At 37.1% G+C, this 16812-nt stretch overlaps 2 protein-coding genes across 6 annotated transcripts in view; both read left to right on the forward strand.

Annotated features, from left to right (window-relative positions):
* Positions 1-268: 268 nt before the first annotated feature.
* On the forward strand, positions 269-11257 carry atf7b (activating transcription factor 7b). 2 transcript variants are annotated; one of them, XM_079883164.1, is made up of 12 exons: positions 269-452; positions 1866-1941; positions 2399-2495; positions 4905-5035; positions 5143-5301; positions 5399-5553; positions 7934-8027; positions 8798-8917; positions 9102-9197; positions 9416-9604; positions 10177-10279; positions 10364-11257. In XM_079883164.1, exons 2-12 carry the CDS (start codon positions 1894-1896, stop codon positions 10549-10551), a joined length of 1380 nt encoding a protein of 459 aa, XP_079739290.1. In that variant the 5' UTR covers positions 269-452; positions 1866-1893; the 3' UTR covers positions 10552-11257. The 2 variants fall into 2 exon arrangements, with proteins under 2 accessions (XP_079739290.1, XP_079739291.1); XM_079883165.1 differs by lacking the exon at positions 9102-9197 and having other exon boundaries at positions 271-452; positions 10364-11255.
* Positions 11258-14238: 2981 nt separating this feature from the next.
* The window catches only part of dip2bb (disco-interacting protein 2 homolog Bb), a 37664-nt gene continuing 35090 nt past the window's right edge, over positions 14239-16812 (forward strand). For all 4 annotated transcript variants that reach the window (XM_079883160.1, XM_079883162.1, XM_079883161.1 and 1 more), the window contains exon 1: positions 14239-14519. In XM_079883160.1, coding sequence (XP_079739286.1) covers positions 14435-14519 — 85 coding nt within the window. In that variant the 5' untranslated portion in view covers positions 14239-14434. The remainder of the gene's footprint in view (positions 14520-16812) is intronic.

The raw sequence follows: 16812 nt of genomic DNA on the forward strand, positions 1-16812 counted from the left end.
AATGGAATTGGAAATCATGTACAGTACACGTGACCTTTGTTGTTTTTCCACTGGTCCATTTTGTAGTAATAAATCACAGTGCATAAATTGACGGCATTGTATTGGATTGAATTTAGAATATGTGAGCGAACGTTTGGGGGATTTTTAATTATTTAAAGATAAATCAAGTAATGGTTAAAGCTTTATGAACTATAGGTTAAGAGCTTTATTCTATCTGTAATGTCTGCCTTTATTGCGTCATTCGACGTGTACGGTGTGCAGCACAGACATGCGTAAACTAGAGCAATGGATTTTTCATCACTGCTTCAAATCTGTTACGTAACGACTTTAATCTGGTTTCAGTATTACCTCAACATATCGCGAGATTTACATATTGTGAGCAAGCTGGATGAAGGAGTTCCAAAGGTGGGAACGCGGAGAGAGAGGGAACGAGCGAGAGAGGGAGGAGCAGGGTAAGTTTGTAAACACTGAAATCCTTGGCTGAGGAACAGGTGACACGCAACACATTCGGATTACCTGATGCATTAAAATTAGTGATTTCAAGTGTAGCGGCGCTGGTCTCGCTAATGGTGGAGGTGTCATGAGCACCGTGTGTACACACTGCACGAGACGCGACACAATTAGAACACTCCCATTAGAATCAACGAAATCCGAGCGCGCTCGCATTGTAGATTCGTTTAATATAATGGGAGTGTTCTTGTTTTGTCCCTTCGCGTCGATCGCTTGCAGTGTAAATAGGGTGTTACAGCCTGTTGGCTCATGTGTGGTTAGCATTAGCCAGTTAGCTTTAGTGATGGGAAGTCCGACTCGTTTTCGAGAATCGGTTCTTTTGAACAGTTTGTTTTAAAGAACCGATTAAACACGGATTCAGCTTTTCTGTATTCAATCACGTACTTGCGTCATCTCGTAGTCACTGATTTTGTCAATCCTATTAATAATTAATAATAACAGTTGTATTGTAATGTAATTTGCCTTGTTTCAGTTGTTGTTTAAAAAGCCATTTAGAACCTTACATATAATTTGCCACTGCAGTATATACATATATATATACATATATATATATATATATAATTTTTTTTTTTTTTTTAAATCTTTTTAAGCTGTCATGCAGTGAAGTCATGAACATATTTACAGTACATTTTAATTGTAACATTTCTGCTATTCAGTTATTAAAGTAATTTACATTTCAGTTTCTCCAACTGCTCTTACTGTCAGTTCACTCATCGGCTCACTGATTCAGTCCGATTTGTGGACGAATCGTTCGGTCTGGTTTTGTGCATTTGTGTATTGAAAAGATCCGACTCAAAAGAACGATTCGTTCACAAATTGGACACCGCTAAGATCCATTTAAACGAAACACGGCGCGTTAGGAGTTGCGACAAACCCTCCGAAATGTTATCGTGTGGTTAACATGGTTGTTATGGCTTTGTTACATACTAGTGGCGGTTAATTTTATTGTGGATATCTTATCTGGAAATGCTTAGAGAGGAAACGCATGCTAGCTAGCGATATGTGTGATAAAGCTATTGGGTTGAAGCTGGTTTAATTTAGCGGAAATGTTCTTTAAACGGGGATGATCTCAGACAGTAGTCAAACGAAAGCGTCTTATCGTGTAATCGTCATGCACATTATGCAATCAGTTGAACCCAACAGGCCTCTGTGCAGCAATGAAGTATGGATTCCTGTCATCTGTCAAGAGACTGTACAACATTTCAAATGGAAAGTTTAGGAGGAATTAATATTTTAAATAGGGTTTTATGATCAGATGATTGTTCAAATTGAGCTGAAATGAATAGAAATTAGTCTTTTAAAAAGTCTGGATCTCATAAGATAAATCACATCTGTTCTTTTTGGATGGTCTTTAGAAGTAACACAGGAAGTAGTTGATCTAAAATGGGAGACGATCGACCTTTTGTCTGCACTGCCCCAGGCTGTGGACAGGTAAGAGCTATTTTCTTTTTATTATTACTCTCAAATTCTCCTTATCATGGTGTTCCTGTGCTACTGTTTAAGGAATATTTACAGTCCTGATCCTTTAGTCCAAGTGTTCAAGATTTTGGGAGCCCAAATAGGAAGATTTAAGAATGTTTCCCCTTAATTTCTTTTATGCCCCTTAATCTTGGTGACAGTAGCAGATTGTTGGCCAAAACTTTTATTCTGAAATCACTCCAGCTGTTTTAATCCCTGCTTCCACTGGGCAACTGTAAGAGGCTCCCATAGCACTGCATAACTGGATAACATAAGCCGTCATCAAAACAACAGATGGCCTGATATCATCCATTGCTTTAATGTCTCTAGCTTCCATCTGATTTGAATTAGGACCCTGAATGAGACCCAAAATGACTGAAAACTTTGTGGGTTAATGCATGTGTCTCTGTCAATGTTTTTCTCACGTCAGAGGTTCACCAATGAGGACCATTTGGCAGTGCACAAACATAAGCATGAGATGACGCTGAAGTTCGGACAAGCCAGAACAGATACAGTTATTATAGCAGGTTTGTGTCCCCACATAGATGCATTTCTGTCATTCTGTTGGCTCAGTCTGCGCTGTGATGACGTTAACTAGTCGCTGATCATGTGATTTTGACACTAACAACACGGCTGCCTTGCAGAAGACCTTCAGACCTAGTGTGCTATATCTTTTCTTACAGATCGGAGTTAAGATTTAAGTATAAATTACAATCAAAACTCCAAAAAATCCCATAGATTTACACTGGCTGTAATACTAGTCCTATAGAGGATAAGAAATCTTTGAAAACCACTTTAACTTTACATTTCCATCGGTTAAAATGACAAATAAATGCATACTCTGAGAGCGCTCCACTAGTTATGTCTGTTTATAGTATTATCTGGATACTCAATATTGATCGGGTGAATGCACCTTTTAAACAGTTTAGTGTACAGGTAAGTTAATCGCTGTTCTAAACTAATGTGCTGCTACATTGTAACACGCACACATAAACATACAGACAGAAGCTCGCACATCGCGTGCACACAGAAACATTCAGGAGTGCAAAAACTTACCATCTGCTTTTGAACTAAAACCCACAGCTTTACTATTAGTTAAGAAATATAACGACCCATAGACAAAATAACTGAAACATTTTCTGACACGCTGCAGCTGTGCACAAGGCAACCCGAGTTTGAGTCTCGGCTCGAGGTTCGGGTTACTCAAGCCAACATTAAGATTGTTAACAAACTTTAGCTGTTGCAAATTGTGGCATGTTGCAAAGCATTCCCATCTCTTGTTTTAATGAATTACATCTTCGGTGATTAGTTGACGTCGACTTGGTTGGACTTGGTCGTCGAGGTTGTTTAACCCGTAGTTCAGAGTAAGTTGCATTAAGGCCCGTTCACACCTAGAATGATAACTATTTTAGTGTCCACACCAACACACAATAAAATTGTGTTTATCGTAAGCCTGCGCTGCAGTTATGTCCTCTGCTGCTGCAAACGTTTAAGCTCTTTAAAGTCGGGTGGATTCTGATTGGCTGTCAATGTTTTTAATCATTAATCAGTTGGAAAAAAAAACATTCTGAAAGTGATTCCAATGGTATCCTCCTTTTGTGTCATTATCATTAAGGCCCGCTCTCACCAAAACCAATAAAGATATAGCTATAAAGTTTTAATAATAATTTTAATTTTATGCGAATAGGGATGACCACATTACAACTATAACGATAATGACTCAGAAGAACAATATCGCTGGAATTTTTCTCAGAGCGTTTCATTTTTTAGTTTCCATCCAAAGTTGCGAATTTAACTTGATTGGAACACCACATAAAAGCTTTTGCACCATTTCTAAGAGAACAAAACCGTCAGTTCCTGGGAAACTCGCACAAAATATCTTTAATAAGATGGAAGTTGCTGTAATCGGGAAAGCCACTGTGGCTTTTTTCATACATGAAGTGCAGCGCAGAGCGTGCAGACGAAATGCAGTGAGTACTGTCATGTCCTCTTGTGTTCAGATGCCTTGGGAACGCAGTCGTGCAAGACAGTTCTGGGAGGTCATTATACCAAATACTTTTGATTACGGACATTGGCTCTGGAATTTCAGAATGACTTAAACAACATTTGAGATGCTCTGTAATTAATTTGGTCTGCTGTTTAGTCCAGTTATCAAATCACATTTTGTTTTGAGACAAAAGCACGCCTTTTTTTTTTTTTTTTGCGCATTGAGGGATTTATTCTGTAAATGTGTTTCCATTGTAGTTTATGTGCATGTCGTCTTATCTGATAAAAAGCGATCCGCCTCAATTGAGCGCATACATTTTTTTATGCATATTTTTTTAATTTATGGGCATCTCTGACTTTCAATCCAGCCTTTTTTATGCAATATCCAAAAACAGAGCGCCCGCCACACACCAGCTTATTGGTGGAGAGGATATGAAGCCAATCAACTCCTTCATCCACAAAGGGGATGATTAGGAGGCCATGATGATGGATAGAGGCCAATGGGCAAATTTGGCCAGGATGCCGGGATTTTTAATAATCACAAGAGAGTCAGGGCCTCGGTTTAACATCTCATCTGAAGGATCCACTAGTGTGGATACTACTGTGGTTATTGTAATAGTTATCATTCTTGGTTTGAATGGGCCTTTATAATTATGGACTTCCCTGTTCCCTGTAACAGAATTACGATGATTATTAAAACTTTATCATTTGTAGTAATCGCTCTGGGTGTGAACAGGCCTTTATGTTTGATTTTCCTATGAATCATTATTTGCTTGTTAAGCTGTGTATATGTTTTGTATATATCATAATTGTACACTTGATTTTGATATCAAAATAATAGTAATTAAGCAGTATCACACAATCAAGCGTGCCGTCTGGTTGTGATTTAGATGTTAATATACATTTTAAAGAAACGTGCTAAGACTGTGCGTGTGTGTGTGTGTGTGCAGATCAGACACCCACTCCCACCCGGTTTCTTAAGAATTGTGAGGAAGTGGGTCTGTTTAGTGAGCTGGCTGGCTCCTTCGAGCAAGATCTTCGCAAAGCACACGAGGAGGAGGAGAGGAGAATTAAGGGCACGGTAAGATTTCAAATAAGGAAAGTGTAAAGTATCAGAGGTTATCAACTTGTATGCTTTGTTTGACAATTGTTAGCATGAACTTGACATCTTGAATCTTGCCCTCAAAGCTTCAAGCTCTACAGACGCCTACAGAGGTTAAAGAGAGGGAAGGTCCTCTTGAAATTGACTCCTCCCCTCCAGACAGCCCTGACTCCACCTCCAGCATGACAAACAGCAAAGATGCAGTTGCCATGGTGAAGGAGCCTATTGCCTTGAGGAAAGCCATGGTGAATTTGAGACGAGGCAGATTACAGTATTTACAGTGCAGTTTTTTGTTTTGTTTTAGTGCAGCATATCATTTTGTCATGTAACTCACTTTTACAGGATGTTCCTCCACGAACTGCAGCAAGTTCCACCCCTACACCAACCATAATGCGCCCAGGCTCGCTCCCACTTCACCAGGTATTCGACTCCATGATCCCAACTCAACCCTCTCCCACCTCTGTTATCACCAGGACCCCTCCGTCAAACAGACTCAGGTACACACTAGTTGACCTCATGTCAAAAAGGTTTTGTTTAGGATTGTCACGATTCCTCTATTAAATTCGAGTACTTGATTTAAAAAAAAAAATTCTTGATTGCAATTTGCCCGTGTCGATTAACTGGCAAAATACCGAAAGTGTTCCACGGATGAGAATCCATGGATCTCATTATTAGACAGTTTTCATAATATAGCATAGGACTATTGTGAAATCAATTCAGTTTAATAAAAATATGCACTGCGGGCTTCAGGGTGAAGCGCGACGCCTTTAATTACTTAGATGTGTGCAGGTTACGAGTTTCTTCCGAGGGTGTGATTAATCGTGATTCAATATTTTAACCTGTTAAGCCTCACCAGTGCGTCGGCGCACTGAAGCGTTTTTTTTTATATATAGCTCAAAGTTACTATCAGATTTAATGTTATACTTCGACAAACTATACATCATTAAAAAGATATAAGACTCAAGTTTCAGTATTTGACCACTATTGTATTCTGAGAAACTTATAGCGACAGTTATTTCTTAATTTGTGTCAGGAGTTATGAAATGAAAAAATGAGTCGATACCTTTAATATGAATTATGCGCGTCAGCCGCTCCCATTCATAAAAAACTCCGTGCTGTCGTCATGACAGCGATACACAAAACAATGTCCCTCAAGGCTTTAGCTCAAAAATGTGCAGATTTGGAGAAATATTGATATATTCTCATAGATTCACATCATATTTCTATAGACAGGAATAATATTTATTGAATTTATACCAAATGCGTCGATGTAATCATTATGAGCGTTTGGTACTCTGATACTGTGTTTTCAATCCATACCAACAGCCTGAGGGCACTATTATGCACAATAATAGTCCATATATAGAACATGAAGAAGAGCCATGATCATGTGACATTCCAGGACGTCACTGATACACACAAAGCTACAGAGTTCGCGCTGTAAAATGCAGATACAGATGTTTTGAAGATAATAAACATGATTGCAATGATATTTGAGTTACCTGTGTTTTTCAAGACATGCCAGGTATTTTCATAATAATAGATTATATTTATAATGTAATGCTAATCTATATAGACTATCATTGTGCAGAACAGTATACAATAGTATATTTTCTGTCTGATTTTTTTATCTGAAGCCAAATTAGATCACAGAAGGTTATTTAAAACACTCATCTTGCGTTTTAAAGTAAGTTTGGAGCACAAACATGGTTTTAATCTCATAAATTGTCGTGTATTGATGGTGTGCTAAGCTAACATGCTAGCTAGCCCTAGGTGCACCTGCAACCTAGAAGTTATACTTTTATGTTTTTTTGAATGCTTACTGAAAGTTTCTTTATTCAAGAATGTTCTTTATTCTTTATTTAAAATGTGAGGTGAACTTTGAGAAAAGAAATTAGGGATTGAAACCCTATGAATAGCATGTGAATAGCCAGTCGTTAGTAACTATAATGCAGACAAAAGAAATGCATATTTCGAGCCATAACCAGGCTGGAGAGGTGTGAATGTGTGCAGGGGGAGACTGAGACTGAATGGGGCTCGTTTGCACCACAAAACAATAGAGACAATATACTGGATAGATGGTTAGAAGTTGACAATAAACATCAGAAGCATTTTAGTGTCAAATCAAAATAAAGTAATTTGACATGGTCTTGAAAAACATGTAACTAAATACAGAGTTTTGGACTTATTATCTTCAGATTTTAAACATAAAATGTTTAGACATGTGGCTTTAGCTGTAGTGCATTTCTAGATTGCTCCAGTGCCAACTTCAATTTTATTTTCATGAGGATGTTTCATTAAAATTAATTTCTAATAACTTTACAAAACTTTGAAGCTATTTATAACAATTTTTGTCATTATGACAATAATTAATTCTACATTTACAATAAACTGCCAGGTGTCAGCTTTCAAATGAGACCATACTTGTGCTTTTAGTACAAAGGGTTCATGAACTGTATCTGTTTCAGTTTGGGTATGTCATTTCTGGGGATTTTTCAAAAGTGGGGTTGCAGCTTAACAGGTTAATCTATTGACAGCCCTAATTTTAAGTTATTTTAATGGTTATTGTTCACTTAGGTCTATTTTTATCAACACAAAAAAACGATCCGATTAATCGTCAAAATAATCAACAGATTACTTGATTACCAAAATAATCGTTCATAATCATGCATTTTGGGTGTTCATCCACTGAAATAAATAGCTAGCCTGAGTTTTTGATAGGATGTGTTGATCCTCAGCAGTGGAGCAGACTCACTTCTTTGAGTTGAAACTTTTTTAATTTGCATGAGTCATTTCAGTGTTGTTCACACCTCTGATTCCTCACCCTGTGTGAGGAAAAATGTCCTAAAATAGTTCCTCTATAACTCTCTTTTTTAGCTCGCCGTCTGGTTCTTTTCCTATGCTGATGCAGCTTCCAAATGGTCAGACTGTTCCTCTGCTTCCCAGTCCAGGGCAGACTTCAGTCATATCGGTATGGAGGTCTCACATACGTATCATTATTAATCCATAATTGAACAAATCAGCTAGTTATTATGCATTTTATTTAAATATTTTTTTATATATATATTTTTTATATTTTAATATTAGCTTTAATCATTTGTAGCTAATCCTTCAATACATTTAAAGACAACTACTTCAAGACAATTGCATTCAAATATTTCAAATTACCTGCTGTTTTTTTTTTTTACATAACCTGTAGTTCTCTGTTTTGTGTGAAATATAAAAAAAAAATATAAAATAAAATTTGTATATATTTTGTCTTCTTTTTTTTCAATAAAGTTGTAGTTATTTAGCCTAAATATTTGTGGAATAGATGTTACCCTTTTGGGGGAATGTGTGTTCTTGCACTCTGCGCTATTTATTTAGCAGGTTTTCTTGCACCATCAGCATATCAAGTTAAAAATAGTTATGCATTCTGCTGCACCCTGTCCAGCTGTTTTTGAATGCAAGAATACATCTGATGTGAACAGCCCCGGTGAACATTACCCTAAATCATTTTAATAATACAGACAGTCTTTTTTTTTACCACCGACTAGTCAATTATGAAAATATATAGTACATCTCTACTTATGAAAACTTTCCACAGACATACAGTATATTGCTCCTAAATCAAAATAATAGTGATTACATTTTCAGCAGTATGAGCCTCAAAACAAGTACACATCCTTTTTGTGTTTGTGTTTATGCTTTTGTGTTTATAGTATGTTAAACTTGTGTTGCTATGTGTGTGTGTATATATAGCTTGCCAGATCATCAAACACAGTGCCCAATATCCCAGGGATTCCAGGCCCTCCTATTGGTGGAAGCAGCAGTGGCTCCTCCTCTCCGTCTGGATACAGTACACACTCTGATGCCAAGACGGTGAGAATGAGCACGCGTACACCTACGCTAGCACATGTAGAGTTTACATAGGGATAAATGCTTTACAACGGGCTTATTATATAACGATTAACTTACTACACAGATGTAACACACAGGTTTTGAGCGTTAATTTACACGCTGTGGTGTTTCCTTGTGTTTGTGTATGGGATTTGTCTCCATCTAGAGGCTAAAAGCAGCACTATCTCAGCAGAGTCCTAGTGGACCAGCACCAATACAAAAAACAGATCACACTGAGACACCATCACCTGCTCAACCACAGGTGCTCACAGACACCTCATGCCTGTGTTACATATATGCTAGTATTTGCCTGTTCTTTTTGAATAGTTTGTGACGTTTGAAAATAGTTCAATTAATGGGTTTAAATGGAATATATCAGTAAATAAGCTCAACTGAAGCATTATGTCAGTATACACTGTTTAAATGCTGACATATGCTTAAGTTCTCACTGTATCTGACAGCCCAAGCAATATCTTGTAGGTATCCCCTGCTCCCCCAAAAGGTGGCCGTAGACGACGGGGTGCAGATATTGAACCGGATGAGCGCAGGCGCCGTTTTCTTGAACGGAACAGAGCAGCCGCTTCCCGTTGCCGGCAAAAACGGAAAGTGTGGGTTAGTGCCCTGGAGAAGCGCGCCGAGGAGTTAGCTACTTCTAACGTCTCGCTCACCGTGAGTCATACAGACAAGAGTGAAAAGATGCAGGAAATAAGATGATTTTATGTTGTTGAAATGCACACTATGGTTGACAAATCTAGAAAGGACACATTACATTGATCAAAAGTGACAATTAAAAAAAATTATATTTCAAATAATGCAGTTCTTTTCAACTCTTTATTCATCAAAGAATCCTGTAAAAAAAAAAAAAATGTAGCACGGTTTCCACAAAGATATTAAGCAGCACAACCATTTCCAACTGTGATAATAGTGAGAAATGTTTCTTGAACAGCAAATCAGCATATTAGAATGATTTCAGAAGGATCATGTGACACTGGAATTATGTTAAAAATTCAGCTTTGCTGTCACAGGAAAATAATAATAAAAAGAAAATAACTTTTTAAGAATATATTTCACAACATCGCTGTTTTTTGCTGTATTTTCAATTTTTTTTTAAAATACAGACTTGTTGAGCATAAGAGAGATCTCTTAAAAAAAAACATAAAACTAACTGACCCTAAATAGTTCTATTTTTGATCATGCCATTGGTTGAGTCTATGTTGCTGTTGTGTGCATGTGCTTGACAGGGTGAAGTGTCCCTTTTGAGGACTGAGGTGATCCGGCTGAAGGAGCTGCTGTTGGCCCATAAGGACTGCCCTGTAACGGCCATGCAGAAAAAAGCATATCTTGGTAAGATACACCCACATATTTCCTTTATATGTCATAAATCCTTCATGCCTAACATTCATCCTTCCTTCATTTCTCTCTCTTTAGCTGCAGGAGTAGATGAGGGTTCGGTGTCGGCGTTGGTGATGCCCGTGTCGGTCCCGGCTCCGGTGTCTGTTAACGGTCTGAGCGTGCGTGCGGCGGAGGCTGTTGCTGTTTTAGCGGGAATGGGCTCGGGTCAGTGGAGTAGCACGTCTGGAGACGCTTCCTCCCAATCACAGCCCACATCCAGATGATGAGCACGTCGTTCAGCCAATAGGAACTAAATATACTTTGAGTCTTTCAAAGGAGCGAATCCCCGTTTCCCCTCAAAACTCTCAGTCACGGTGTGTTTGTAAATCCTCTCATGTGACAAATGGGAACCAGTGTTTCCACGTTCTGACCACACCCCGCTCACAGACACTCTCCGGGCGACAGTGGCGACATCATAGAACGCCCCTGTCAGACTGCACAGACTAGGAAGCACTGCAGTGGAAATGAATTATCTTCTGTCATCTCTAAAAAAAAATACACCTTTACCTAAACTTGTATAGATCTTCTCACTAATGCATTCAATTGATATTTGTCTCGTTTGCAGATATTTCTAATTATTTTGCATTTTATTCAATGGTTTTTCTAATATAATGATTCGTTGCATGATTCTGGCCACATTAGAAAGATGATTTCTACACTATGCAGATAAGTTTAACGCCTTCTTTCTCAGTCTCTCTTTGTGACGCTTTCTCACACATACTCACACTCACCATTTCTCCCAGTTTCCCTTTCTCTCTCTCTCTTCCTCTCTGTTCTAATTTTATTATCGTATGTACAGTAATTTCTCTCAGGTCTGTGCTTCTGTGGCTGTTTTGGTGAAGATCGTGTCTCACATTAGTGTAACCTGGCACCGCAGAATGGACTCGCAAAAGCTTAAGAATGGAGAGAAAATATATTTTTATATTTGAATATCGTTATCAGTTTGTCTGCATTTTGCAATATATATATATATATATATATATATATATATATATATATATATATATATATATATATATATATATATATATATATATATATATGGATGTGACGGGTAGCTTAACCATGTGGACATGTTTTAGATCAGTATGATTATGATATGCTCTGCTGAATTATAGGTATCTTTAACCAAAATACATAAATCCTTTTGCATTAGAGGTTAGACCCTAAAGTATAAGTGCATCTGGTCTCTTATTAGGGAACAAGCACACAAAAACTCACACGTAATGACTCGTGCTTGCATTTTGTGAATGTACAGTAGTTAACTAACCCAGCTATGAATGTGAGGCCTTGTTTCAAAATGGTTAAAAAGCAAAGTTGAGTCTTAGAAGCTGTTATAGAAATTAAAAATGTCTTTTTTTGGGCCTGAAAGACTTCGCACTTGGCCATCCTGAATGAATTTCATCTGGAGCGCATAACTAACACGTAACCTAAGTTGTATTCCATTAAACGGTTCACGCCTGATCACGTTATTAATAGGAGAATCTGCATTAGTTTAAGCTGGGCTTGTTATCAAAACCATTGCAGTTTTTTTTATTAATTTAACTTTGAATATCAGGGGTTTTTTTTGGAAGCTCATTTCTGCCACATAAGAAAAAAAAATGATAAATTATGATTTGGTAAAAGTTGAAGATAGAACTTTGATAAAAGTAGAAATTATGAGATATGAAGTCATAATGAGATAAATTCAAATTATTGCTTAAAATTGTTCTAAATTACATCATACTAGGTTGTAAATATATTAAAATTGAGTCATAACTGACTTTTTGTCTCATAAATATTACTTTTAATGTCATAATTATGACTTTTTAATTTATAATTACGATTTACTGAAGCATGATTATTATTATTTTTCTGATGTGGAGGACATTTTTGGAGGAAATATTTTGATTAGATGGTATGTAGACTATTTAGGTTTTATTTTAATGACCCAACCAGCCATATCAGTTTCTGTCACTGACGTTTTTTTGCATCTGGATTTATCATATTTGGATGTAGAACGTACTGCTTTCCACTGTGTGTATAACTCACTGATCCCAAATTGTGTGACGTGTCAGTGAAGCCCTAAACTAGAGCTGTAAATATGAAATGAGTGTCAGCATACAAACATTGCTTACTGTATGATATTGACTAACTGAAACGGTCCTTAAGATATGTTAAAATTAAACATTGATGGAACTCTAGCCTCTTGTACATTTAATGAGATGCTGCTTTTTGTCATTTTGTTTTGAAGGTGTTATATTCCTCTGTATATATAGAAGTGGTGTGGTGGGAATTCTCTGTGTATATGGAATAGCTTGGATGAGATGGATATGCATTGTGTTTATGAGTGTGAGCAATATATTATAAACCTTGTGTAATGCCTTTTAATTTGGAACGTCTAAATCATGTTTAAGATGATATTTACACAGGTAGCACATGTTTCTGAATTAACATTTTGTCCATCAACGTAATCCTAACCCCACCCTTATCTCTATAGTCAAAATCTACCTTAAACTATAAAATTAGAGGACACTGGTTGGTTATTTGGATTATTTTTCCAGAAAACTGTATACAAACGTTAACTGTAACTTTAATGTTAAAAGAATGTGAAAATTATATGGTAAAAATAATGTTAATTGGTTAAGGGTGAGTAAAAAAATCTGTAATAGCTCTGAGACTTGTCATGCACTTCTACAGTAAAATACTGTTAAATGTACAGGTTTTGGTCATTTGCAGAACATAAGAACAAGTCTTATAATTCACAGAAAGAAAAAAAATGACATTTGCAGATTTCCCTGTGACACTTTTTTTTGTTTAAACAATTCAGTTTCTTCTTAGTTTTTTTTTTTTTTTTTTTTTTTTTTTTTGGTTATCAGTTATGTACATTAGGATTTTATTTCACATCTTCTGTTAAATTATTGTTTATTGCTTTATTTTAGTGTTGTGTGTTCCATGATGTTTATTTATTTATTTATTTATTTGTGTGTACAACACCATGCATCATGACTCTGCTTGTGGAAAAGACTTTGATTCTTTACCAATTGTGTTTTCATGGTGGTTGTCAATGTTATAAAAGTACAAACCAGATTTTAGTATATTAACATAATACAAGTTAAAGAAATGTTAGTTTTTACCATAAATTTCACTAATTTATCTTACAGTGTCAAAGGGATATAGTTCACCCAAAAATGTTGAACACAAAAGAAGATATTTTAAAGAATGTCAGTAACCAGACAGTTGTCGGCACCAATTGACCTCCCATGGGTCCCATGCAGTACCACATGCTCCTGGATCAACATCTTTGTTGATCCTAGAACAACTTTCCAATCAACCAATCAGATTTGAGGGATAAGTTTACAGTTTATGTCAAGCTTAGGCTTAGAACCAGGGTGAGATGCTTCAACATCAGTGTTATTCGCCTATCATTTCCCTCTGATTTTAGGGAAAAGTTATGGGTAGGGGTAGGGATAGGGCAAGGACTACATTTTGGGACAAAATATGTTGATCCAGGAACATGTCTTACTTGGCAAAATCACGGTGACTGGGTGCCATCACCCATAACTATCCCTTTAAACAAGTAAAAAAAAAAAATCAGGGTAAAGGAATACTTAACCCAGAAATCAAATTATGCTATTATTTATTCAACCTTATGTCGTTTATAATCTATATAAACTCTTTTTTTGATAGTCTTGGTTGAATAGCCTTGCAAGGAAAAGGTCTGCGTGAAGCTTCTTCAAAATGTCTCCTTTTGTGCTTCACAAAAGAATTTACAACCTACGGATTTAGAAAGACACAAGTGAGTAAATAACTACAGAATTTTCATTTTAGTGGAAACCATTTCTTTAACCATAGTTGTTCAAGAGATTGCATTGGATAAAGATTCTCTCTCACCACAGCAGAGGGAGCAAAATCGCCACGGCTTCTGACCACAGGCTCAGACTCCTCATCCCGAGCCCTGGTCATGTGACTCTTCCCATCGGTTGGGATTTCTCTCTCGGCATGGCGGAGATGATGGAGCTCGGTCTGCTGTCTAATACCATTTGTTATATACTGTGAGGAGGACACGGGCATTTTTGTTGTCGGTAAACCTTTCTGCGCCGTTCTTTCCCCCGGTTTGTGGCCATAATGGCGGAGCGCGGTGTGGATGTGTCCGTTCTCCCCCAAGAGGTCCGGGAGCAGCTCGCTGAGCTGGACCTGGAGCTGTCGGAGGGTAAGCCTTTAAACAACAAGGGCTTTTCCTCCCTTGTTTGAATGCGTGCGTTTGGATAGATGTGTGTTGATTTGACAGGCTCAGTCGTGCATCCTCAATAACAGCATCCACACACAGGTTCCGTGCTGATGATGCTTCAATGTCGCCGCCGCTCGCGGAAACATACTGACCTCTTTTTCTGCATCTCACTGGTTCAACGTCGCGTTTATCTGCATTTTAAACGTCTGTTCAGCTTCGTTTTGCTCTCTAGACATTGGTCTAATATGTTTCCTTATTTACTGTTATGTTGTGCAAAACAAAAACACCGAGTCTGTGAAGCGCTGGACGTATTTATGTGATTATTTAGCCTACAGGCCATGGATATTCTGCATGTGTCCTCATATCTACAGACTTCATCAACTAGTAGTATTCAGTGTCATTTGTAGCCTATAGTTGATCTTTACTGTCATTGGAAATAATATTTATATGTATAATAGTTTTAAAACAATAGCTTCAGCATTACAATATAGGCTAATATGTATTCTCTTTATGGTCAATCTATATTGGGTAAACTAACGTATATTTTAATGATCGATGCTTTATTAATGAGTGTAGGCTCCTTCTTGACACACTGACAGTGCTATTAATAGACCGAACCTAATTTTTCCTCCATAAACAATCAACACCCGGCTATAAGATACAATGAGAGGTCAGGTAGGTATGGCAAGCTATTTAAACACTTACTAACAATGTAATTCTTATTCCATGGTATTCAATGATTTAGTTAAGAATATTATTTCTAAATAATATTTATGAAATAAATGCAGGTTAAACAGAAGTGGACTGTCAACATCCCAACCACAGACCACCATAGAAATCACTGACAAAAATGTGCAGTTTATATCCAGTAAGTACTAGTGTCTAAAAAATAGTCAGTTGCAAATTTGACAAATATACTAATCACTACGGAATTACTTGTAATAAATAGTATCATAAAAATAGAAACTTGTTCTAAGTAATAAATGTTTAAACGGCTTGCCATAGGACATCACTCACTCAAACAATGGAACTTGGCATAGAGTGGCCTGGTGTCACCTGTGAAACTTTTTTTCTGGGCATTTACATGAATAGCATCAATATAATGCAGTATCTGCATGTGTATGAAATTGATATAACTAAAATATTACTCTTTATTTAACATTTCAAATGGTTTACAGCATGAATGTTGTGCCTAAACCTCTGCTAAAAGGAAGAATTATAACGCAGATGTGCGTGTGGTTGTTTACATTTTAGTGTGCCGTTATTGTCATTGTGATTCACTGCAGAAGGGGCTCGGTTTGTTTGTGTGTGTTTAGTCATCCTTATGTGTTATATAAGCCTTTCAGCAGTGGTGTGTGAAAGATTCAGAAGAGCAAAACAATATCTTAAACAGCATTACCCAAATATAAAAAGAGATTCTCATTAATCTCTGCATCAGAGAATTGTTTGGCATAACAGCTGATCTGCCATCAGTGCAGCCTGGATTCATTCTCAGTATGTCTCCCACACAGCCAATCAAGAGAGCACCTGGAGGCAGATTACAAATGATGGACTAGTTTGCTTTTGGCTTCACTTACTATTGTCGGTGTGTTTTTGGATTTCATGGCAGTTGTGAACATCATCTTGTGTCCTTGCTGGTGCAATTTTGCAAACACACACCCACTTTATTCCTCCTTTCTGTCCTATTATATATTATGTTTATGTGTGTTATGCTAAGACTGCGTATCTGTTTCTCAATACCCACAATGCAGTCCTGGCACAATTCACAATCCCCACCTACAGTCCTCACTTTTTGGCTCTTAGACAGGAGATGCCTGCTGCAGCCCTTAGAATTAAAACTGACTTATTCATTAAGTAGCGAGGTTTGCTTTATAGAAATGTTTGTCATGTACATGAGCATATGTTTAGCGTCACGCCCATATCTTATGTCCTTTGTACTGAAGACTTTATAGGTGACAGCACAAAGAAAATGTCACAATGAAAGACTCTTTATGTCAATCTCTGAAGGACCAGTGGGAGTAGTAAACCTCTTTAGTGGTGACTATCTCTAGCTCACTTCTGCTGATGATTTTTTTTTAGTTCAGACATAGTAGAAGTACAGCCATAGACGATAGTTTATATAGAGCTGCTGTTATTTCTATCCTGCTGAGATGGCAGGCTTTTTATTGTTTTAATAGCAGAATAATGTGTTATGACATTATTAACACATTTGCATGAATAGTAACAGTTTTTACTGTACTGTAAAATATGATTGGATATGTATTCATTCAATTGC

Source organism: Squalius cephalus (assembly GCF_949319135.1).
Source record: "Squalius cephalus genome assembly, chromosome: 10".
Lineage (NCBI taxonomy): Eukaryota > Metazoa > Chordata > Actinopteri > Cypriniformes > Leuciscidae > Squalius > Squalius cephalus.

Excerpts from the sequence above, each read along its gene's own strand:
- atf7b (XM_079883164.1), top strand. The coding sequence starts at position 1,894 with ATGGGAGACGATCGACCTTTTGTCTGCACTGCCCCAGGCTGTGGACAG. Across the intron at positions 5,036-5,142 it reads AGAGGAGAATTAAGGGCACG|CTTCAAGCTCTACAGACGCC; the intron begins GTAAGATTTCAA and ends TTGCCCTCAAAG. Across the intron at positions 10,280-10,363 it reads GCAGAAAAAAGCATATCTTG|CTGCAGGAGTAGATGAGGGT; the intron begins GTAAGATACACC and ends CTCTCTCTTTAG.